General features: G+C 41.3%; 1 protein-coding gene across 2 annotated transcripts in view; it reads right to left on the bottom strand.

The window, feature by feature from the left end:
• Positions 1-23,141, bottom strand: part of DOK5 (docking protein 5) — a 66,256-nt gene extending 43,115 nt beyond the window's left edge. For both annotated transcript variants that reach the window (XM_087720484.1, XM_087720485.1), the window contains exon 1: positions 22,778-23,141. In XM_087720484.1, the coding sequence (XP_087576610.1) occupies positions 22,778-22,843 (66 nt within the window). In that variant the 5' untranslated portion in view covers positions 22,844-23,141. The remainder of the gene's footprint in view (positions 1-22,777) is intronic.
• Between the last annotated feature and the right edge of the window lie 708 nt (positions 23,142-23,849).

The following is a 23,849-nucleotide window of genomic DNA, read 5'->3' as shown; positions in this document are numbered from 1 at the left end:
CTAGAAAATTACAGCGTGGCCAAAATTTACAGATATTGGGAGTTATTACGATAACCAATTGTTTCACATTCATGTGCTGGAAAATTTAAACTTTATTACACAATAAAGTCCAGACAGGATAACATCTTTTGACCTGACAGTCAAAAATAAACTTAAATGGGGTTAAAAGGTTAAATACTTATGATGGAATTCAAGTGGATCTCTTTTAAATGTAGGCCTTTTTTAAAAAAAAAATTACTTCTGGCTCGCTCAGGTCACTTTCTTTCTCTTTCTTCTTTTCTTTCTCCTTCTTTGCCACTTTCTATATATTTATTATATAGAAAGTCAGTCTTTGAGAGCTGAGTAAGATCGTTCATGAATTAATCTGCTCATTAGATTTATATAACAGCTTTTCATTCAGCTCAAACCAATGTTCATATCACACTCAACTTCTAACTAGAATAACAGCCTTATTAGATTGATTCGGTTGGAATTGTCCAGTTCAAGGACATCCAATGAATTCCATAGCTGAGGGCCTTACTAACCCTATGTCTCCCACATCTCGGTTCAATAGATTAGCCCCTCCAGAGGGAAAGAATGTATCAGTAGCTTTGCTTAACATCCTTTCTTATAACCTTCCCAAAATGCATCAATTTAAGAGGACAAAGAGAAGTAAGCCATTGTACTAAACCAGTGTGTTTCAAACTTGGAAACTTTAAGATATGTGGACACGTTGGCTGGGGAATTCTGGGAATTGAACTTCACACATCTTAGAGTTTTCAAGTTTGAAAAACACTGTCCTAAACCAAGGATTTTCAATCTGCACTCTGCAGAACTATGGAATTTTGGGAAGGTTCTTGGACAAACATAGGACATTAGCATCCACCCCTTTCCTAGGAAAATGAGATATTTTAGGAAATATTATTTAAAGTCTTTTTTTTCATTTTCATAACAAATAACCACATGTATACTGTTACATAACCAACATTATTTTATATTGTTAGTTATTAACATCAATTCGTCTTCCCATTAACCCCCAAGAATGATTTTTGGCTCTTCTGCTCTCCATGCACCATATTTGTACCATGTCCATCACTTTCTTTTCCCTCTCTCCTCCCACTCCCTACCTCCTTTCTTCCCTCTGTCATCCTTCTCTTCTCTACTTCCCTTCCTCTCTCCTTCTCCTCTCTCCCCTTTCCACTCCTTCTTTCTCTTCTCTTCCCCCCACCTTGACCTCTGTCCTAACCCTCTTAATATTCTCTTAATATTTTAGGAAATATTAAAAGGGCAGAATATTTCCCCTAAAAGGGAGGCAGAAATTCACACACACACCTTTGTCAATGGGCCATTAAGGCATAGGTCCGTCTATTCCTCATACAGTAACAAAGATCTACCTCCTTCAGGCAAAGCCATAGGAGGAATTGCCCAAAGCCTCTTCATTACATCATCACTCAGCAAGCCTCAACCAAGCCTGGGACACAGACAATCTAAAAAGTTACCCCTGCATGGCCCCATGGGAGTCTGACAAGCAATCAGAATACAAACTCAAATTCCAAAGTCCAGAGAGGGCATAAAACCCAGGCACTCTCGGCATCTCTTCCCTTTTTTATTTCATCTGACATCTTCAAGGCATGTGATCCTGTCCACCATTAAAACCATCTTTCCAAACAGCCACCATTGTTTCCAATGTCTTTTTCCCCATTTGGAACTGAACGCAGATGGGCATTTCTTCCAACATTTAGGGTTATTTTTATCCCAGGGACTCCAAGGAACATGAATGAGTCTCTTTAACTAATAAGAGTAATGTAATGCATAAGAGTAATAATGTACAGTATTTTATATACCTAACCATTGCTTTAAAATCTTCAATGTCCTTCAGATACATTGGAATGGCTGAGAGTCTAGAGATGAGGTACAAGTCCTTAAAAAGAAACCAGGATAGAGGAGGCAGTTTTAGGCATTACTTGGGGTTATCTTGATAAAATGAAAAGTTGTCACTGCAACAAGATGCAGTTCAAATTCATCTATCCACACATCACTACCAACATCCAACAATCTTCCTAATTAACACTATAGTTACACCAATCCATAATAAGATGTTGTGATACTTATCTACTTTAGTCAAATATGCCTGAAATTCATTATGTACGACACTGTTATCACCCTCCTGCTGCTCTAAATGTGTTTCTTAAACACAGTTCCAAAGTGCACATATTACATTTTACAACCTCTACAGAAATATGACAATGCTTAAAAGTGTAAAACAATAAAATAACTTTCTTTCTAAAAGTGATTTGTCCTAATTTGTCACATGAGAAAAATACAGAATTAAGCAGTGAGATGTAGGTAGGTAGGTAGGTAGGTAGGTAGGTAGGTAGGTAGGTAGGTAGGTAGGTAGATAGATAGATAGATAGATAGATAGATAGATAGATAGATAGATAGATAGATAGATGATAGATAGATGATAGATAGATAGATAGATAGATAGATAGATAGATAGATAGATAGATAGATAGATAGATAGATAATGGGTGGATGGATGGATGGATGGATGGATGGATATAGACAGACAGACTTCCCAGATTATGCAAACATTTCTCAGAAAGAAGTGTGGTACTCTTCTTATGAATGAATTTTAGTCTGAAATTTTCATTATATAGTCTGACAGTTGTCCCTGGGATTTTGAAGAAACAGAATGGAAAGAGTACTGACATTTTTTTTATTTTTGGTTTTTGAGAAGACTCCTGAGAATGCCATGGAAAAAGAAACTCAGAATAAATCAATCCAGAGTTCTTTTTTGAGGCAAAAATGAGCAGACTCCGATCATCACATTTTTAACACATTAGGACCTGAATTTCTTGAGAAATCTATAATATTTGGAAAGGAGAAAGGAAAGTCAAGAGAACAATCACCAGGAAGATGGATGGACTCAACTACAGCAGTGATAAGTGCACAATAGACTGGGCAACCATTTGACTGGGATGGTATAAGGTTTTTCTGCCTTGAATAGGAAGTTGGGCTAGAAGAACTCTGAAGTTCCTTTCAACTAACTAAATCAAAAGCAGATTATCCTTGAGAAAGTGTATCCTGTAGTCGTTAAGTTAACATCTACCTGGTGGCACAAAATCATTCAACAATTCTATAGGCTGCAAATATGTCCTGACTACCTTTACTAATATCCATTTTGTTTCAATTCCAAACAAAACCTGGAAGAGTAAAGTTCATTGTACATTATCTAAGTCTATAACAACAAAGGCCCAGAAAACACAGTTGAGTCAACATGCTTCCTGGCCAGCATGACTAAATGCCGAAGGAGCATGAAATACTGTTACCTTTCCACCAAAGGTGGTTCTTATTTTTTCTACTTGCTTTTGAACTGTTAGTTTGGCAGAAGCTGGGACAAGTAACAGGAGCTCACTCCATTAGGCGGCACTAGGGATTCAAACCGACAAACTGCCGACCCTTCTGATCGATAAGCTTGGTGTCTTAGCCATTGAGCCACCATGTCCCCCAGTCCTTAACTTAGAACAGTTCTTTTAGTTTGAAGTTAGAACAACACTGAAAAAAGTGACTTGTGTTCATTTTTCACACTTATGACTGTTGCAGTGTCCCCATGGTCACACAGTCAAAATTCAGATGTTTGGCAACTGGCTTAGTTTATGATGGTTGCAATGTCTTGGGGTCATGTGATCACCTTTTGCAAGCTTCTTACAAGCAAAGTCAATGGCGAAGCCAGATTCACTTAAGTTAGTATTACTAACTTAACACTTGCAGTGATTCACTTAACAACGATGGCAAGAAAGGCTGTACAATGTGGCAAAATTCACTTAATGGTCTCACTTAGCAACAGAAATGTTGGCCTCAATTATGGTCATAAGTCGAGTATTACCTGTACTGCAGATTGAGAATTGGGGAGGGGGGGGTTCAAAGAATATACATGGCCTTCAACTCTCAGAATTCCTAGCTGGCCAAACTAATTAGGAATTTTAGAAGTCCAGTTTATAGGGCGCCATTGAGGAGTGATGGGATATGAGAAGCCTCTGCTTTAAAGGCATACATCAGAATTTTTTAATTGCACATATATGGGACGCGGTGACTCAGTGGCTAAGGCGCTAAGCTTTTCGATCAGAAGATCGGCAATTCAGTGGTTTGAATCCCTAGTGCCGTGTAATGGAGTGAGGTCTCGTTACTTGTCCCAGCTTCTGCCAACCTAGGAGTTCGAAAGCATGTAAAAAATGCAAGTAGAAAAATAGGGGCCACCTTTGTTGGGAAGGTAACAGTGTACTGTGTGCTTTTGGTTTTTAGTCATGCCAGCCACATGAACATGGAGACATCTTTGGACAGTGCTGGCTCTTCGGCTTTCAAATGGAGATGACCACTGTCCCCTAGAGTCGGGAACGACTAGCACATATGTGCAGAGAAACCTTTACCTATTATATAGGGTATTCCTATCTGAAGACTAATTTGAGGACATAATAGCAACATAGTGGGGAATTTTAGATGCTCAGAATTACCATTCTTTCTTGGTTTGTATTGTCTGTTCCCTAGTGAGACCTGGTTCAATTTCAATCCTGTCGTTTGATCCAAAAATATGTCCTAAGGTTGTATCCTATGCACTTAATATCTCCCTGAGAAATTCCTGCTCAATCTTTTCTTGGAATGGAAATCTAATGAGCTTCTAAGCTGTTTGTTCCGGTAATAAGATCAACATAAATTCTCACACAAGAACATAGGAAGTATTACTTCCATTGCTTCTGATTTCATTGGATCATATGAGCAAGACTTCTTTTATAACACTATTTTTTTTTTTTAAAAAAAAAACTTACTCAGAAACTGATTTTTCTATTTTCAGTAGGATACTTTGCAACGTTTCAGGCATAGGGACAGAGTATAAATAGGAATTAAATGGACAAATGGTAAAATTGAGCAACTGAAAGAAGGTGCAATACATATATTTCTCTGTTTTTTAAATACGGTTGACACGTGGCTACTAAGGAATAGATAAATAGATTTCCCATTTGACTAAGATAAGTAAATGATTTTCTTCAGCATATAAGGTGGCAATTCTATTGTAAATTTTGTTATTTTCATACTATTTGATTTTGTTCAATAGAAGAAATTTTTTGGAACTCAGCAATAATTGGTCAAATAGATTGCCATTCCTGTAATATGCAATTTACTTTAATGTATGTTGGGAGTATAAATGAATTTACAATGAAGTAAACAGCACACTGAATCACTGAAAAGTATTACCATTCTTTGCACACAACTTTCCCTACTGTATAGCAAATCCTGAAACTATCTCATTTGTCTTTGTTTGTGTCTGTAAGAGAGAGTGGGGGAGGGGGGAAGAAAGAGAAATCTGGCTTTGGAAAAAGCCATCATCATCAAGATTGGGATTCAGCCAGTTAGGACCAGTTTGGGTGAACCAGATGCTAATTTTACATCTGATTTGCCGAATTGGTAGTTGCAAGGACTGGCTGGCCCCGCCCACCATGCCCCTCCCCTCCCAGGAGTCTCCACACAACCTGTTTTGGATGCCAGGTAAGTGCAGAGCCTGCATGAAGACTCTGGGAGAGCGAAAAACAGGTCTCCTGGAAGTTCCGGAAGTCCGAAGGACCTACAGAGTTTGGGGAAGACTGTTTGTGCCCTCTGAGAGGCTAAAAAAAAAGCCTCCGAAGCCTGGAGGGCAAAAAATGGGCCTCCCAGAAGTCCAGAAATGGGCCCATTTATGGCTTTCAGAGGGACTCTGGAGCCAGGGGGAGGGAGTTTTCACCATCCTGAAGGCTTGAGGGAAGCCTCCAGAGCCTGAGGATGGTGAAAACACTCCCTGGCCGTGGTGCAGGAGGCTGAGTAGGCCATGCCCACCATGGCCACGCCCACTGGCAGAGATCCAGTTGCTGAAAATTTTGAATCTCACCCCCTGATCATCATTGTAAATTTCATCAATTTCTATCTCAAAACAGCCTTAATGAACAGGCATTTTATTTCCCCAATTCAGAAATTTGCAACCTGGAAACCTCTACATTGATTTTAATCAAAGTTGGCAATCTCGAGCATGTCATTATTATCTAATTAGCTTGCATTTTGTTCCATTCTGCTGGAAAAAAATAAAATAGGGATGATTTTTTTGGTTTGGTTGGTTTTTTTGCATTTCACCCATGCTAGAGACAAGCAATGCATTGTTTTAAGAAATTCTATTCTGAATTTGGATAGTTGATCAGATGGCACAATTTGAAGAAAATCAACATTTTTCTAGCCTTAACCCCAAATGAGGTCTTGGATCTGTGCATCTTTATGGATAAATAAAACTCAAAAAGATGATTGTTTCTGGACTCCAAATGTCGGCTAAGTTTTTAAAAAGAATTGGGCACAAAGAAATTTTAGAAATTGCATCACAGAAAGAGTTATACCTTCACATTATACGAGTTCCTTCTTAGCATCTTTTGCCCATCTTATCTTTCCATATTCTTTTAAAAAGGACTTCTACAAAGTTCTGAATTAATTCACTCTTTTTCATCACTAACATAGAAATGAGATCAATCTGTCCTACATATATTCTTCAACATTCATTTTTCTTTTATGCCTGTGGTTTGAAAAGGTGTGTGGAGGGGGGAGGGGAAACAACTTATTCCCTTTTACTTAGATTACAGTGGCATCACAGCTATGTTGATACCATCAAGGGGAAAAAAAATAAAAATAGAAAGGGTTTCCATTAATGTCAAAGGTGGTAATGTGGGAAGAAGGATTAAAGGCATTCATGGGTGCACATATTTGGAAAAGGGAAGGGAAGACACTGGAATATTAAGAAGGGAACAGTCCCCAAGAGGAAAAGGTGGGAGACCAGTTCAAATGGGGAAGTCAAGAAGCAGCAAAATAATCAATCAGGTGAAGATTAAATGACGTGCTAGGACCACTTTATAATGCCTTGGTAAGGCCACACTTGGAATACTGCATCCAGTTTTGGTCACCACAATCTAAAAAATAAGTTGGGTCCAGAGATGGGTTGCTCTCGGTTCAGCCCAGATCAGGTGAACTGGAAGTACTGGTGGCAGGAGGCTCCACCCACCTGCCCAGACGCTTCTGCACATGTGCAGAAGCTTCTGCACATGCACAGAAGTGTTGTATGTGCGCATGAGTGCACGAGCACACATGAGCGAACCGGTAGCAAAAAAATTAGAAACCCACCACTGGTTGAGTCTCTAGAAAGAATGCAGAAAAGAGAAACAAAGATTATTAGGCAAAAACATACAAAGAATTGTTGCAGGAATTGGGTATGTGTAGTCTAGGGAAGGGGGGACGTGGTGGCTCAGTGGCTAAGAGGCTGAGCTTGTCGATCAGAAAGGTTAGCAGTTTGGTGGTTTGAATCCCTAGTGCCGCGTAACGGAGTTACTTGTCCCAGCTTCTGCCAACCTAGCAGTTCGAAAGCAAGTAGAAAAAATAAGAACCACCTTTGGTGGGAAGGTAACAGCATTTCATGCTCCTTTGGCATTTAGTCATGCTGGCCACATACCATGGAGACGTCTTCGGACAGTACTGGCTCTTTGTCTTTGAAACAGAGATGAGCACCAACCCCTAGAATCCAGAACAACTAGCACACATGTGCGAGGGGAGCCTTTACCTTTACCTAGTCTAGGGAAAAGAAGGATTAGGAATGGCTTGATAGCAATGTTCCAATATTTAAGGGGCTGCCACAAAGAAGAGGGGGTCAACCTATTTGCCAAAACACCAGAAGGCAAGACAAGAAACAATGGATGGAAACTTATCAAAGAAAAAAATAATGTCTTCTATCAGGAGAAATTTCCTGGCAGTGAGAACAATTAATCAGTGGGATGCTGATTAAGTTGTGGATGCTCCATCATTGGAGGTTTTCAAGAAGAGACCGGACAGTCATTTATCTAAAATGATACAAGGTCTCCCACTTGACCAAAGGGTTAGACTAGAAGACCTCCAAGGTCCCTTCCAACTCTGTTATTCTGTTAGGTCTTGTGGTGACTGCAATCTGCACTGAGAATCCCGTCCTGCTGACAACACATTGCAACCCAGACTAGAAGTTCTGAAGGTGTTCATGAAAGAGGCATGAACAGCATGAGAGGGATTAGTGCAGAATTGCCTTAAAGCATTTTTTTGTTTCCTTGTGTTTAACTTCTGTTTTTGTTATCTAACCATTGATAAAATAAGTTCCATGTCATGTAGTATTCAATTTGTTATTTTTCCTTAATTGCTAGCAGTAGTCTATCCATTTCTGCACACTCTAATGTTTTCCTGACCACATTCTCATCTGTGGGGATCTTCTCCAATTTTGTGCAAATACAATTCTAGCTGCAGTTAATACATGAATAATTAGATACGCATCCCCCTTACTATATTTTCCGGATAAGATCCCCAACAAGTATATTTCTGACTTTAAGTCAATGTGCTGCTTTGTCATATTTTTTCCAGCCACGTATGTATTTTTATTTTACAGTTTTTGTAAGCTGTAAACTTAATGCCATAATGGTTTTGCTGCTACTCAACTTTTTCACTGACACTGATTCAGCATTAGCAATAGCAATAGCAGTTAGACTTATATACCACTTCATAGGGCTTTCAGCCCTCTTTAAGCGGTTTACAGAGTCAGCATATTGCCCCTACAGTCTGGGTCCTCATTTTACCCACCTCGGAAGGATGGAAGGCTGAGTCAACCCTGAGCCGGTGAGATTTGAACAGCCGAACTGCAGTTAACAGTCAGCTGGAGTGGCTGCAGTACTGCACTCTAACCACTGCGCCACCTCGGCTCTTTATTTAGCCAATTCTGATCGGTTCTGGTGAACCAGTAGCAGAAATTTTAAGCAGTTCAGAGAACCGGCAAATACCACCTCTGGCTGGCCCTGCCCCCATTTATCTGCTGCCTACTGAGTCCCAGCTGATCGGCTGGGTCGTCTTCTGTTGCCCTGCATGGGAGAACAGAGCTGGAAAGCAGGTTAGTTGGGTGGGGAGGGAATGGGGATTTTACATTATCCTTTCCCTGGAGTAGGGTGGAAATGAGGATTTTACACTATCCTTCCCCTGCCACGCCCACCAAGCCATGCCCACAAAGCCACACTCACCAAGCCACGCTACGCCCACAGAACCGATAGTAAAAAAAAAAAATTGAATCCCACCACTGCACTGATCATAAAAATGCCCATCACTGCTAAAGAATGTGAAAGTGAAGTTACAAAGAAATAGGTATCTCAGATTCCCTATTTAAATACGATATCAAATTTTGCAGTATCCTTCCCCTGCCATGCTCCCTGCCATGCCCACCAAGCCACAGCCACCAAACCACACCATGCCCACAGAACCGGTAGTAAAAATAAATCTGAATCCCACCACTGCACTGATCATAAAACTGCCCATCACTGCTAAAGAATGTGAGAAAGAAGTTGCAAAGAAATAGGTAGAACTATCTCACTCAGTAGAGGGGGAAAGAGTCTATGAAGACTTTGGATGGCTCCTATCCAAGACTGGATACTGGCAATTCCATATCATGTCCTCAGATTCCCTATTTAAATAGGATATCAAAGTTGCAGGAAGGAAGTCACTATGGAATGTCCAGGTCAACTCTGCTCACATTCTAAAAATAAACACAAGCTCTCCACATGGAATTCTTCTTCATGTTACAGTCCGTGGCAGGACAGGGGTATTATTTATGATTGCAGGGCTTGTTGTAGGAAGTTAGCACCCACCTCTCTCCTAGGAAAATGAAATATTCTAGGAATATTTAAAAAGCAAAATATTATACCTCCCTGGATGAGAAAAGGAGAAACATCCTCTTAGAAAGCAGTCCCACCTTTGCAAATAGCCCCAGGAAGGCTGGGCCAGCTCATCTACAACACAAAAGACATGGCCTCCAGCACATAATAGGACCCATCTAGCAACAGAACTCAGCACATGGCACCTGGGAAGATGACATCACTCAGCAAGGCGCAACTAAGCCTGGGACACAGATAACCTACAAACCTGCATGGCCCAGGGATGAAATGCTACTGGTTCGGACCGGTTTGCCTGAACAAATAGTAAAAAATGCTACTGGTTCGCCTGAACCAGTAGTTTAAAAAAATGCTACCAGTTCGGGCGAACCGGTGTTTTTGACAATCAGCTGTGACATGTGATTTATATTAGCTAGAAAGCGGATTCCCTTCCTCCCTCACTGTTCTACTTACCTTTGCAGGCGTGCTCAGTAGCAGGCTCCGCCCACCCATCCAGACATCATCACATCCGTTTTTGATGCTCTGCACTTGCACAGAAGGTCCATGCAAGGAGGTGGCTTGTGTACGCTTACATTTGCAAACCAGTAGCGAAGGTAAGTAGATTTCACCCCTGTCATGGCCCCATGGGAGTCTGACAACCAATCAGAATACAAGCTCAAATTCAAATGCCCAGAGAGGGCATAAAACCCAGGCACTGTCAGCATCTCTTCTCCTTTTTGCCCAGGACCTCAAAACCACGTGGTCCTGTCCACCATTAAAACGATCTTTCCAAGCAGTCACCATTGTTTCCAGCATCTTTCTTCCCACTTGGAACTGAACCCAGATGGACATTTCTTCCAACAATGTGAACATGGATTTTGATAAGCTGTGCAAAATCTTTAGGAGGCCCGCAAGGGTGATTTAAAAACTAGGAAGAATATCATGGGACCACACTAGAAGAAATGCCTAGCTATGTCTAGACAAACGCTTTAGAGAGAAGATATGGTGAATGTTTTGCTAGGAGTAGAATGTTTCTGTCACAGTAATTGTACAACAGCTCATTAAATTCACCGACAGGAAGCAGTGAGTTTGAATTAGAACATGTAAGCAGATAACTTCTATGTGAGGAAATGAAACACAAAATTCCATTTTGTTAATGGATAATCTCTATAATGGATTGTATTATTAAGGCATTATTACTATGGAAGCAAACTACTTTTGTGATTAAAAGGAATTCAGTTCACCCTGCAACGTGGACAGGGTCGGAAGCCAAACAAAATATTAGAGCGAAAACCGCATTTGACACAGTTTAACACACTAAATAAAATCCATCCATAGACATGATTTAATTCAGTCTATTGTGTTCAAATGGACTTATCCCCAAATTTATAGCTATGTTCAATGTATAAAATAATAATTTTATAAACTAAAAATTACAACTATTTTTTTAAAATATTTTTTTTTATTTTAACTACAGTTTGGAAGTTGCCATGGCTTCCTTCTTGGGCTAAAAATGAGAAAGAACGTTATAAAATAAATAGAACACGTAATAATATTTTCCACTTTGTGAGCCAAGGATGGAATTTTTTTATATGTATAAAATGGCATGATGTAGAGATGTGATAATCAGCAGAGCATATCTGCTGATATAGAAATAATTCTTTCTATGAAATTGCCCATTTAAACTGCATGTAAAACTTTTTGGGGGTTTATTATACAAAGAGTAAACTACCTAGATTATATGTCTGAAGCTATAGTCCTTAGCTACCCCTCTGTAATTCATTTTCCTGCAGCCCCTATTCGTAATTGCTGCTGCCTGCATCTGCACATATGTATGTAGATTACTTTATATATTTTAATGTTTTATGTGATTTTACACATTTCCCTTGGTTATGCCACAAACTTTGGTGTTCAGCTATCTATAGAAACTATCAATAGTGTTTCATTTCAACCAATTCGGGCATTTAACAATATTACGGAGTCCTTGGTGGTCTCTGAGCTTTGTTGGTTGTTTGCAAGATGTTTCATTACCTGACTAGGTAACAAAATTATCTATTTTTAATTCCTAGCTTTTTTCCTCAGGTGCAGGGTCTGCTTTTTAAATTAACCAAACGTTGATCCACTGTTTATAACAGGAATTGACTGACTGGCTTGTTGCTTAAAGCTTGATGTTGTGGCCTGACAGAGAGCGACTATCCCAAAATCACCCAGGCACTTTCATGCCTAAGGTGGGACTATAATTTACAGTCTCCTGGTTTCTAGCTTGGTGTCTTAACCACCAGGGGTGGATTCCTGCCTCCATCCCTGCCAGTTTGGCGCGCAAAAAGAATTGTGCCATTTACACTAAAAAGGTCTGCATATGGGCACAATGTTAGAAAAAGGGAAAAAACTTAATTTTTTGCAATTAATATTCATTCATTTCATTTTCATTTTCCTTTATTTGTATGCCGCCCTTTTCCCTGGGGGGACTCAGGGCGGCTCACAATTCAAAAAGGGAGGGGGGGAAAGACAAACAGTATTCAAATATGGAAACAATACAACATATTAAAAGAGAGCACAACAGTCACACAATTCGGGTGGGGTTGGAATCTTAACCCCAGGCCAGCTGGGACAGCCAGATCTTCAAAGCGGCACGGAAGGATTGGAGGGTGGTGAGGGTCCAAATCTCCATGGGGAGTTCGTTCCAGAGGGTCGGAGCAGCCACCGAGAAGGCTCTCCTCCAGGTAGTTGCCAGTTTGCACTGGCTAGTAGATGGAATTCGGAGGAGGTCTAATCGATGCGATCGTATCGGTCTAGTGGAGGTAATTGGCAGTAGGCGGTCTCTCAAATACCCAGGCCCACTACCATGAAGGGCTTTATAGGTGATAAGTAGCACCTTGAAGCGCACCCGGAGATCGACAGGCAGCCAGTGCAGCTCGCGGAGGATAGGTGTAACGTGGGTGAAGCGAGGTGCACCCACAATCGCTCGCGCGGCCGCATTCTGGACTAGCTGAAGTCGCCGAATGCTCTTCAAGGGCAGCCCCATGTAGAGCACATTGCAGTATTCCAGCCTAGAGGTCACAAGGGCACGAGTGACTGTTGTGAGGGCCTCCCGGTTCAGGTAGGGACGCAACTGGTGTACCAGGCGAACCTGGGCAAATGCCCCCCTGGTCACAGCTGACAAATGATGTTCGAAGGTCAGCTGTGCATGCACAGAACCAGAAAACAAAGATGGCTGTGCCTCCGACAGAACCAGTTCAGGGGCGTGGCAGGCCAAGTTACTATCTACTCGGCCAAACTGCTCCATAGGAACCCACCTCTCTTAACCACTAGATTCAACCCTGAGCTACTCTCTACTGTTTAACAATGCAGCTGTTGATCATGAAAAGCACAGTGAAATCCGTTATGGTGACTAAATCCATTGTGCTCATTCCTACCATTTTAGAAGCAATTAATACTGCTATATCAAGACTAAATAAACAAAACTGTATGACTATTAAGAGACAGCAAAGAAATGCAGAAGTCCGTTGCTCTCGGTAGCCGCATGGGGTCGTTTTCGCGACCTAAATCTCAGCCTAAAAATAAGGGATTTCAGTCTATTGATTGACTTTCCTTTTTTCCTCTTCATATTATTATCATTATTTTTTAGAATTGTGGCCCATGGATGCCTTTCATTGTGTTCCATTCTAAACCACCACGACTGTGCTGGCTGAAAGTTCGTCCATAAATACTGTTAAGTAAACAAATTCTGAAATGACCTCTAGTTATACAGGGCTATTTAAAAACAACAAGAAGAAAGCAATGTGTGGCTCTTAAAACTATTTTATCCATTTTCCACTGGCCAGTGGATTTCCCATCAGTTCTGAGCTCTCTGTATCCATTCCCCTTGATGCTCTTTGGACGAGCAATGAAAGTATTTTACAACTCTTGGGCACCATTATATGTCCCAAAGTTCTCTGGAATGGCTTTAAGTGGACAATAACCACAAACGCATCTGATTTATTATTTTTCAAGGTAAACGATCTCGGGAGAAGCTTCATGTTGTGTGACCTTGCTGCCATTCCTTGTAATACACAGCCAGGATCTATGGCTTTTCACCTTGGCTGCAGCCTTTCTCTGTACACATGGATTTCATTCTTCCGTATTAACTGCAGTATAAAAGGTGACTTTAAGCTCTCACAGGCCACTTTGCTGTAGTGAATTCTGGCTTCCCAGCAGGTCATCTATCTACAGTGCATATACATTTGGAAAAGAGACTATAGGCAAGCACAGTGTGGCACAAAGTCATTAGCTGCTCTTAAATCTCCTGCAAACTAAGGTTTTATCTAGACCATGGTTTGTAACCTTTTTGTACCATCCAGTCCTTTGAGAGTTTGGTGAAGCCTTTAAACACTTCTCAGGAAAAAATGATTGAATTGCATAAAACATATATAGATCAGTGGTGGGATTCAAATTTTTTTACTACTGGTTCTGTGGCCGTGGCTTAGTGGGCGTGGCAGGGGAAGTATACTATAAAATCTTCATTCCCACCCCACTCCAGCGGAAGGATACTTTAAATTTTCCATTCATTCCCCACTCCAGGAGAAGGTTACTGCAAAGTCCCCATTTCCTCCCAATCAGCTGGGACTCTGGGTGCAGAGAATAGATGGGGGCATGGCCAGTCAGAGGTGGTATTTACCAGTTCTCCGAACTACTCAACATTTCTGCTATCGGTTCTACAGAACTGATCAGAACCTGCGGAATATCACCTCTGATGTAGATGTTATTACAAAGGAAGCCAAAGAACCTCAATTATCAAAATATTTTAAGAATAGCCAATGTGGACATTATTAATACGGGTACTTTTTAATTAATCCATTAAACCAATGTCAATGTTAGTTTAATTGTTTTATGCCTGTTTTATGCTGCCCAGAATCGCTTGTTGAGATGGGCAGCTGTAGAAATCAATCAATCAAACAAACAAACAAACAAACAAGTAAATAAGTAAATAAGTATACGTAAATAAGTAAATAAGTAAATACGTAAAAATGTAAATACGTAAAAATGTAAATACGTAAAAATGTAAATACGTAAATAAGTAAATAAGTAAATAAATAAAGAAGTAAATAAATAAGCAAGTAAAAAAATAAGCAGTAAATAAATAAGCAAGTAAATAAATAAATAAGGCAATCCCCGTTTTTAATGTGTAATAATTTTAGTGAGGCTTATTAATGTTAAGAAACATTTTGCCATAATTAGTTTGTTTTCTATCTACTTTACAGAATAAAAAGCTACATTTTAGTTAAAGATTAGTGAAAGTAAATTTGATAAGGTTCGTCCATCTAAGTTCACATAAGCCCAGAAAGAAGATGGACCTAAAAAAAGAGCTCAAGTTGAGAGCCCTTATTTTAGATCAGGAATGTCAAACTCGATTTCATTGAGGGCCACATCAGGGTTGTGTTTGACCTTGGGGAGCTTGGGTGGGCGTGGCGAGGGTGGGCAACGCCAGCTTGACAGCACTTGTATCAGGGGTACCTGTGGTGGCCTGAGAGCTCTGCTGGTGAAGCCAAGCTCCGTTTTTGGCTGCAACAGTCTCCTGCAACCCTCTGCCAGTGAAAATGGAACTTGGGATGCCTGCTCAATCCCATTTTTACTAGCAGAGGCACCTTGGGCTGATCCTTTGCTGTTTCCAGGTTGGCCCCCTGGGCCAGATCTAAGCATCCTGCGGCCCGGATTCAGCCCACAAGCCTTGAGTTTGACACCCCTGTTCTAGATGGTCATCTAGTACATGGGAACAGAAAGATCAGAATCAACTGCTCTCTTCATTCCTCTGTTCAGTGTCTCAGGTTCAAGAACCACTTTCCACAAGGAGCTAAGCCCATATATTGAAAAACTCACAATGCACAATCAGGATCCTTTAAATAGAGAACAGGAGAATGAGGGGAGATTATATAATGGCCCTCTATAGGTATAATTATTAGATATGATTAACTTTACTTAAATTAGTCTTTAAAATCATTTCAAGGTTGAAACTGTGGTTAAAGTTGTCTACCTTAGTCACAATCTCAAAATATGGTTTGTAGCAGTGGTAGGATTCACTTACCTTCCCTACCAGTTAGCAAATATGAGCGCATGCACCTCATCTACGCATGTGCACCGCCTTTTGTGCATGTACAATGCTCGTGCATTATGTCAGGGCGGGTGGGAAGAGCCGCCCACAGCCACTGATACCAGTTCACCTGAACTGGAGAGAACCGTCTGGATATCACCTCTGGTTGTAGTAATGTTACATTAATTACTCCACATGCAATCTAAATCCATATACTTGATGAGGTGGGCTGGTGGGAGGGATTTTTTTTAATTCGAATTTATTCCATCTCTTTGATTTATACCTCATACTAGCAACAACCTTGTCCAGAAAGCTGAAAAGATTGTTAAAAGTCAAAATAAGGATTTAAAACTCTTATTTATTTGCTTTTCTGATTTTTACTCTGCCTTTTTATTTTGGTAAGTACTCAAAACATCTACAAAATTTAGAAACAAAAGCAGAATATTAAAAAAAAATAAAAAATACTGATTAGAGGAACAATAAAATAATTGGTATTTATTTATCATGCTTGTACATAGCTATATTTTATGACGACTCCCAGTGGGTAACAACATAACCATACACATCAAATATCCATAGTAAACCAATTTAAGTAATTAGGTTTAAATTAATCAAATTAACACAAGCACAGTAATGATAATAATCATGATAATAAACATGCATAAAAATGTCAGAGCATCATATAATTATTGCGATCGGGATATTAACAAAATTAACTCCATTTACTATGACTACCATTAACAATTAGAAGCCTGTTGAAATGAGTTAGTCTTCTAATGGTAAAGATCGGGGGAGTAAGTGCAACCCAAATGATTTTATATAAGTCTTCTCTCACTCCCATAGCAAGAGGCCTCTGACAATGGAGACCTCTTCAGCTAAGGCCTCTTGAAAGACAGGAAGCCATACCTCAGAGGTGGGTTCCTACCAGTTCACACCAGTTCGGTGAAACCAGTAGGGGAAATAGCAACTGAGACTCCGAACCGGTAAAGACAGCAAGCTCGCCATGCCCCCAAACTGGCTCCCTGGTTGCCGCAACATCTTTTTTTCATCTTTTTAAATATTCTGCGCATCTGCAGACCTATTTATAGGCAAGTGCACATGTGCGCAAAATCGTGCATGCATTGAACCGGCGGTAATGCTGGAAGAAACCCACCCCTGTCATACGTAAGTTTATTTAAAAACAAGTGGCAGAATAGAGCCAACCTTGGTGGACCCCAAAACAATTAAGCAATTATTAGAAGTTGAATGGATAACCAGAAGGATATATCACAGCCATAGGTTCAACTAGGAAGTCAAAAAACACCCTCAAAGACAATAGTAACCTTCCATACCATTACCAGGAAAACTACAGACATGTCCACAGAATCCAAAACTGTCCTCTGAATGCCAAAATGTGCATTAGGGCTTCACTACAAAAACTCTGTCCCTTACATACTTAGAAGCAACACCAAAATTCACATTATGAGAGAATCCCATTTGCTTCTGCTTTGCTGATGCCAGTGTACATCCATGTAGTTACCAGGAATCAAAATTGATTCAGTCTTCTTTATTTAAACCAAACACGGCATATTGTGCTTAGTAGACAATTTGCTATCAATGCAGATCCTTCAAGACAGCCATTGGGTGATGCAGGAGCCTAGCTGCTGAATTTTGCACCATTCATTCATTCATTTTTGCTTTTTTTGTAAATAAATAAAAAGTAAGATTAGCGTGCACAGCAGCTCCTGCTCCAATAGCATCCTTCTTCTTGATCTGAAATGAAGAGTGAGTAGTGCAAAGTATCCTATGTGTAGTTCTATAGTTGATGGGAGACTTGGAAAAAATGAGAAGTCCTTGGTGTTCTCTGAACATACTTGTTTTCTTGCAGATGTTTCATTACCAAACTGGGTACTATCATCAGTGCTAATAGGGAGTGAGATTTGTTCTCCTTTTACATCCTACTGACTTGCTCTGTCAGGGTTGGTTGGTTTGGTTTTGGTGGTTTGCTTGGCAGTTCCTTAATTAGGGCTTACTTTACTTATTGATTGTTAGGGTTATGTTAATCCTGGGGTTGATCTCTGCTCATCTGAGTGTTGATTGCTGCGGAGGAGTTTTTTGGTCTTTGTGTTCCCTTTTTGACCTTTTTTATTCTCTCTTTTGAATGGTCTTTAGACTTGAAGACGGATCCTTCGGGTTCTCATTTGTCCTTTTAACTGCATCCCACTAGCTCTCGTTAGCCTGATGCAAGTGTGCTGCGATAGTTAAGATGAATGCATCCAAGGCTAAGATATTGAATCTGATCAGCCCAGGAAGGGTCACATTTATCACACTAGATATGGCTGTGCAAAAAATTAATCCCTGAGCATCAAAAAGCACTCCCAAACAGAGAGGGCTGGTACTTTCAGGAGAAGTGGAACACTGTCTAATCAAAGTTAAACTTTGAGTCATATTTATCCATTCCATCTTGTCTGGATTGAATGTCAACATGATCCCCCTAATCCACCCATTATCAATAAAATAAATCTTCCTTCTATTCTGAAACTGGAGGACCAGACAGACTGGAAACTGGACGTGTTCCTGCACCAACTTATTTTCAAATTCTTAGCTAGTGATAATGGAAAGTGCATTCCGAAATGCTTAGAAGGTATTAGCTTGCCTCCTTGTTCTATACAGTGGTGTATAAATGTTATAATTTGGGACTAAGACCCAAGGAATGTCAGGTTCAGTTTAGCCATAAAGTTATTTGGGTTAGTGCAAAATATTGTTCATACATCACATTAAACCCTTTATTTGGTTTGGTTTAGCATATTGTAAAAAAAAAACAATGTCATTTATTTCCTAAGTACAATTAAACAAAAACCATAACACTAGTGCCATATAGAAATCAAATAATGATCTCTCACTTTTCCTAATTGACCGTATGTATTCATTGTAAATTGGAACACAGTGGCTCAGTGGCTAAGACACTTGTTGATCAGAATGTCGGCAGTTCAGCAGTTAGAATCCTTAGCGCCAGGTAATGGAATGAGCTCCCGTTACTTGTCCCAGTTTTGGCCAACCTAGCAGTTTGAAAGCAAATTAAAAAATGCAAGTAGAAAAATAGGGACCACTTTGGTGGGAAGGTAAAAGCGTTCCATGTGCCTTCGGTGTTGAGTCATGCCAGCCATATAACCACAGAGACGTCTTTGGACAGCGCTGGCTCTTTGGCTTTGAAACGGAGATGAGCACTGCCCCCTAGAGCCAGAAACAACTAGGGAGGGTGGTGCCCGCATGTGCAGGGGAACCTTTACTTTTTCCTTATTTATTGTAAAACTAAAACGAAGGAGGCAAAGTAGACATTTTTTAAGCATTTTGGAGGAGAGATAAGATAGTGATGTAGTAAACATAACCTCCAGCCCATTTTGTCTTCTTCAGAAATTTCCGAGCTTTGGAGATGCTAATCTGAACATCTTTACTTAGAAATATATAATAGGTCACTAAAAATTAGGAATTATATTTGTACAGACAGTCCTCGATTTAAGACCACAATTGGGATCAGGATTTCCGTTATGAAGCATGACATCTTGATTTGATGATCTTTATTGCTACAGTTGTTAAGCAAATCACTGCAGTCCTTAAGTCAATCCCGCTTCTCCGATTGATTTTGCTTGTTGAAAGCTGGATGAGAAAGTCACAAATGGTAATTACATAACCCTGGGACGCTGCAACTATCGTAAATAGCAATAGCACTTAGACTTCTATGCTGCTTCACAGTGTTTTACAGCCCTCTGTAAATGGTTTACAGAGGCAGCCTCTTGCCCCCAACAATCTGGGTCCTCATTTTACTGACCTTGGATGGATGGAAGGCTGAGTCAACCTTGAGCCTGGTGAGATTCAAACTGCCAGATTGGCAGGCAGGCAGCAGGCAGCAATAATAGCCTGCAATACTGGATTCTAACCACTGCTCTTTAGTTTAAATACATGATTGCCATGCACCCATGGTCACAGGGCCATGGGAATGATGTGGCACTTGTAAGTGTGAGGACCAGTCATATCAGAGGTGGGTTTCAAAAAATTTTGGAACCTACTCTGTGGGTGTGGCCTCCTTTGTCGGAGTGGCTTGCCGGCCATGTGACCTGGTGGTAGTGGCTTGCCAGCCATTTGTTTTCTTTCTTTCTTTCTTTCTTTCTTTCTTTCTTTCTTTCTTTCTTTCTTTCTCTCTCTCGCTCTCTCTCTCTTTCCTTCCTTTTGCCTCTCTGTCCCTTTTTCTTTTTTTCTTTCATCTCTCTCTCACTCTTTTTCTTTCTTTTTTCTTTTTTTATTCATTTATTTATTTCTTCCTTCCTTTCTTTCTCTCTCTCTCTCTCTCTCTCTCTCTCTCTCTCTCTGTCAGTCTGTCTGTCTGTCTGTGTGTGTGTGTGTGGCAGTGGTGGGTTTCAAAAAATTTTGGAACCTCTTCTGTAGGTGTGGCCTGCTTTCCTGGTCCACTGGTGCGAACTGGTAGGAACCCACCTCTGAGTCATATGTTACTTTTTCAGTGCCATTGAAAAAGTTACTGTTAGTAACTTCTAACAGTTTCTAACAAATGGTTGTAAGTCAAGGACTACCTGTGTACAATTAGGAACAGGTATCCAGGATCACTGGGTGAACTGCCACAAAGAAGAGGGAGTCAAGCTATTTTCCAAAGCCCCTGAGGGCAGGACAAGAAGCAATGGGTGGAAACTAATCAAGGAGAGAAGCAACCCAGAACTAAGGATAAATTTCCTGATAGTTAGAACAATTAATCAGTGGAACCACTTGCCTCCAGAAGTTGTGAATGCTCCAACACTGGAAGTTTTTAAGAAGATGCTGGATAACCATTTGTCTGAAGTGGTGTGGGGTTTCCTGCCTAAGCATGGGGTTGGACTAGAAGACCTCCAAGGTCCCTTCCAACTCTGTTATTCTATTCTATCAGTGCATTTATTCTTTTCAACCACATAGCTCTTCCAACACTCACATATAGGCAGCACACAGCACCAGGTTCACACTGCGTGAACCTTTCAATTATAAAGAAGCTCTCCTATTTTTACAGTACCAGTGACATTTACTATCCACCTGGTGAAATGAAGGGCGCTTGAGTTAAAATTGCATCCCATTTCTTCCAAATCTGAGACATCGGCCCCATTGTTTATCAAAGCTGCAGACAATGTGCCTCCAAAGAGTTAAAGCCTTGCAGATGTCTATGAATCAACTTCTCAAGGGAAGCCACAATAACTGGCAAAACAGCTAGCAATTCACCAGCAACTGTCTGGTACAAAACAGTCCATAAGACTCTTAATATTTTCATGCTTAGCCTCTTTGTGGATTTTTTTTTTTACTGAAAAAGTGTGCTGGATAGATAAACAATGAAAGAAATGCTCCAGCACAAACATGACAACCAAATTGAGACCCTTCCGAAAAATCAAGAGGTGCAAACCTGTTCCAAGTATTTTTTTATGGCAAATAAAAATTCCCACGCAGAGTTTTCTATGCACACAAACTAAGTAAACGGCTCTGCACAGTAGGACTTGTGGGGGATTGATATGGGTGTTATCTCCCCAAGACTCCAGTTTCAAATTTATCTAAATTTATTTTCCATGCCAAAGGCTTACTGACTTCCCCGATCTATAAAAAGTTTCATGAATGAAGGAATCCTCTGGGGGAAACACACCATCAACATCTGACTTGGAGGAACGGGTTTACTTGAATGGTATTTCCATGTGACTCACATGCAGAGTGACAGTACATTTTAAAGAGACAGCTAACGAAAGCATGATGGGTTCAACTGGTTTAGTATCCGCAGAACTTCAGAGTTCTCTGGCGCAGATGATGAGATACAAGACTCATTAAGTGTAAATAATGTAGATTTTTTTTTCTACTTGCAGGGCTGGTTTTATTCAAGTGGGATGAACACAGCAGTTCTATTCCTAAGAATATTTTGCATCAATTTGGACTTTTCAGCACATTTATACTCCTAAGCAACCGACCTACTGAAGCCATGAAGATTTACTTCTGGGTAATCATGTTTGTGTGTTTGTGTTTGTGTGTGTGTGTGTGTGTGTGTGTGTGTGTGTGTGTGTGTAATTACTGGTTTCTTATCTCAAACAGTTGTGCCAGCACAAGCTTATGCGTGTTGATTCTAAATGACGCCTGTTGCCTTGACGGCAATTCTACGCACATTTTACTTAAAGTATTGTCTACTTCTTTGTATAAAAAGCCAATATTGCACCGTTCCAGTCATCAACCCACCACAGGTCTCACTTCTGAGTGAAGTTACCTAGGATTAAGCAAGCTGCGCATCTCCAAGGTGCCACAAGACTTTAAACCAAACCCCATTGCAAATGCCAATCGCACAGCTGTCCTGAAGTTTGCTTGCTCTTTTGCCCTAACCAATACTGCACCCTTGTACATCAACCCACCCCAAGTCTCACTTCTGCGTGAAGTTACCTGGGATTAAGCTGCATGTCTCCAAGGTGCCACTGACGGAGGCTCCTCTTCAGGAAAGAGGTGAAAAGTTAGGAGACACAGACTGCCTCAATCTGTCGATTCCCGGTTTCTAAATCAATTTCCAATCAAGCCATTGCCTCCAACCCAATTACCACAAGACACCACTCGCCCCAGTCCCCTTTGAGGAAGGATTCTGCCACATTCGGTGCTTGCTACCAGCACAGTTGAAAACCCTGAAAATACCCATTTAATGCCAGCGCAGATCTCTTATTTTCCATTTGCTGAACCGCTATGTAGAAATGTGCCTTGAAATTCTTTCGGGTACTTAACGCAAGGATCTGGAAAAACTCAACTCTCCGCAAGGGATAAGTCAATAACTAGAACACTAAAGCAGACGTTGGTTTGATTTTCTTTTCCTTCAGACACCCAGACCGATTCCCACCAACCCACCCGGCGGCCGCGAGGAGCATCTGGCAAGTCTCAAACCCTGCCGCTCAGTCTCGGATGAAAATGCCAAGGGGAGAAGCGGGGATGGGGAGAGGGGGGGTGAAATGGGGAGAGGAGGGACGCCCCAAAGCAATCGTAAAATACTTACGCCCAAACGCCTGCTCCTAATCTTGACGTACCCTTGCTTTACTATATCGTTAAAATTGGAAGCCATCCCGGATTACGGCGGACGAAGGCGGGCTGGAGGAAAGTTGCAAAACGCAACCCAGTTTGTAGCTGCGCCTGGCTCGTTTGGCTTCTCGCTTGGCTGCCGTTTGAACTCCCCCCCCCCCTAACCCACCCCAGATGATCGATCCGTCTTTGGGATAAATCCTCCAATCCTGACCCAGAAGCTCGTCAGCGAGGACGACTGTTTTCCTGCTCTCTTTCTCGCTCTCTCTCTCAGAGAGAGGGAACGGTTGCTTGAACGCTGCGGAGGTCGCAGCGGAATGAGAGAAGGGAATCAGCCCAAATACTCTCCCTCCTCCCACCTCCCCGGTTCTTTCTTGACTTCCCTAGTAGGGAGCGCAGTTCCCTCTCTTGCTTCCTGGATGCAGGAGCAACTTTCCCTCTTTGTGCCACCTCACTTCTGATAGGGCAGAAGCACCATCCACAACTAGAGAGGCGGAGGAAGTGACAATCCTATAGTATAACAGCGTGATGGTGAACTTATGGCACCTGTACCACAGGTGGCATGTAGAGCCCTCTCTGTGGGCACACGAGCCGTCGCCCCAGCTCGGCTCCACCATGGGTGCATGCACACCTCCCGCTGGCCAGCTAGTCAGCTCAGCTCCCCCATGGGTGCATGCACACCTCCCGCTGGCCAGCTAGTTTTGGGGTCTCTGCTGTGCATGTGCAGGGAGCAAGGGGGCATGGGTGGGTCATGTGCGCATGCGTAGCAGGGCAAGGCACATACAGGGAGCACATATGGAATGATTGGGGGCGTGGCTCATGGGGGGTGTCACGTGTGCATTTCATTATGGGCACGTGTGGGCTTTTGGCATGCAGCAATGAAAAGGTTAGCCATCACTGGTATAACACAAGGAAGAGGTGGGGATCTAATTTCAAGGGCAGTAAGCTTCTACTCCAGCATCTTTGTCCAATGCCAAGAATGGACTAGCGTGATGATCAGACTAAGAATGGACCAAGTTTCCTCAAACCACTGCCCTTCAACTGTGGTG

This window comes from Thamnophis sirtalis, unplaced genomic scaffold (assembly GCF_051295495.1).
Source record: "Thamnophis sirtalis isolate CommonGarterSnake01/CBP01778 unplaced genomic scaffold, rThaSir2_p1.2 scaffold_7, whole genome shotgun sequence".
In the NCBI taxonomy this organism is placed as follows: domain Eukaryota; kingdom Metazoa; phylum Chordata; class Lepidosauria; order Squamata; family Natricidae; genus Thamnophis; species Thamnophis sirtalis.
This window is presented reverse-complemented; position numbering and strand designations above follow the sequence as displayed.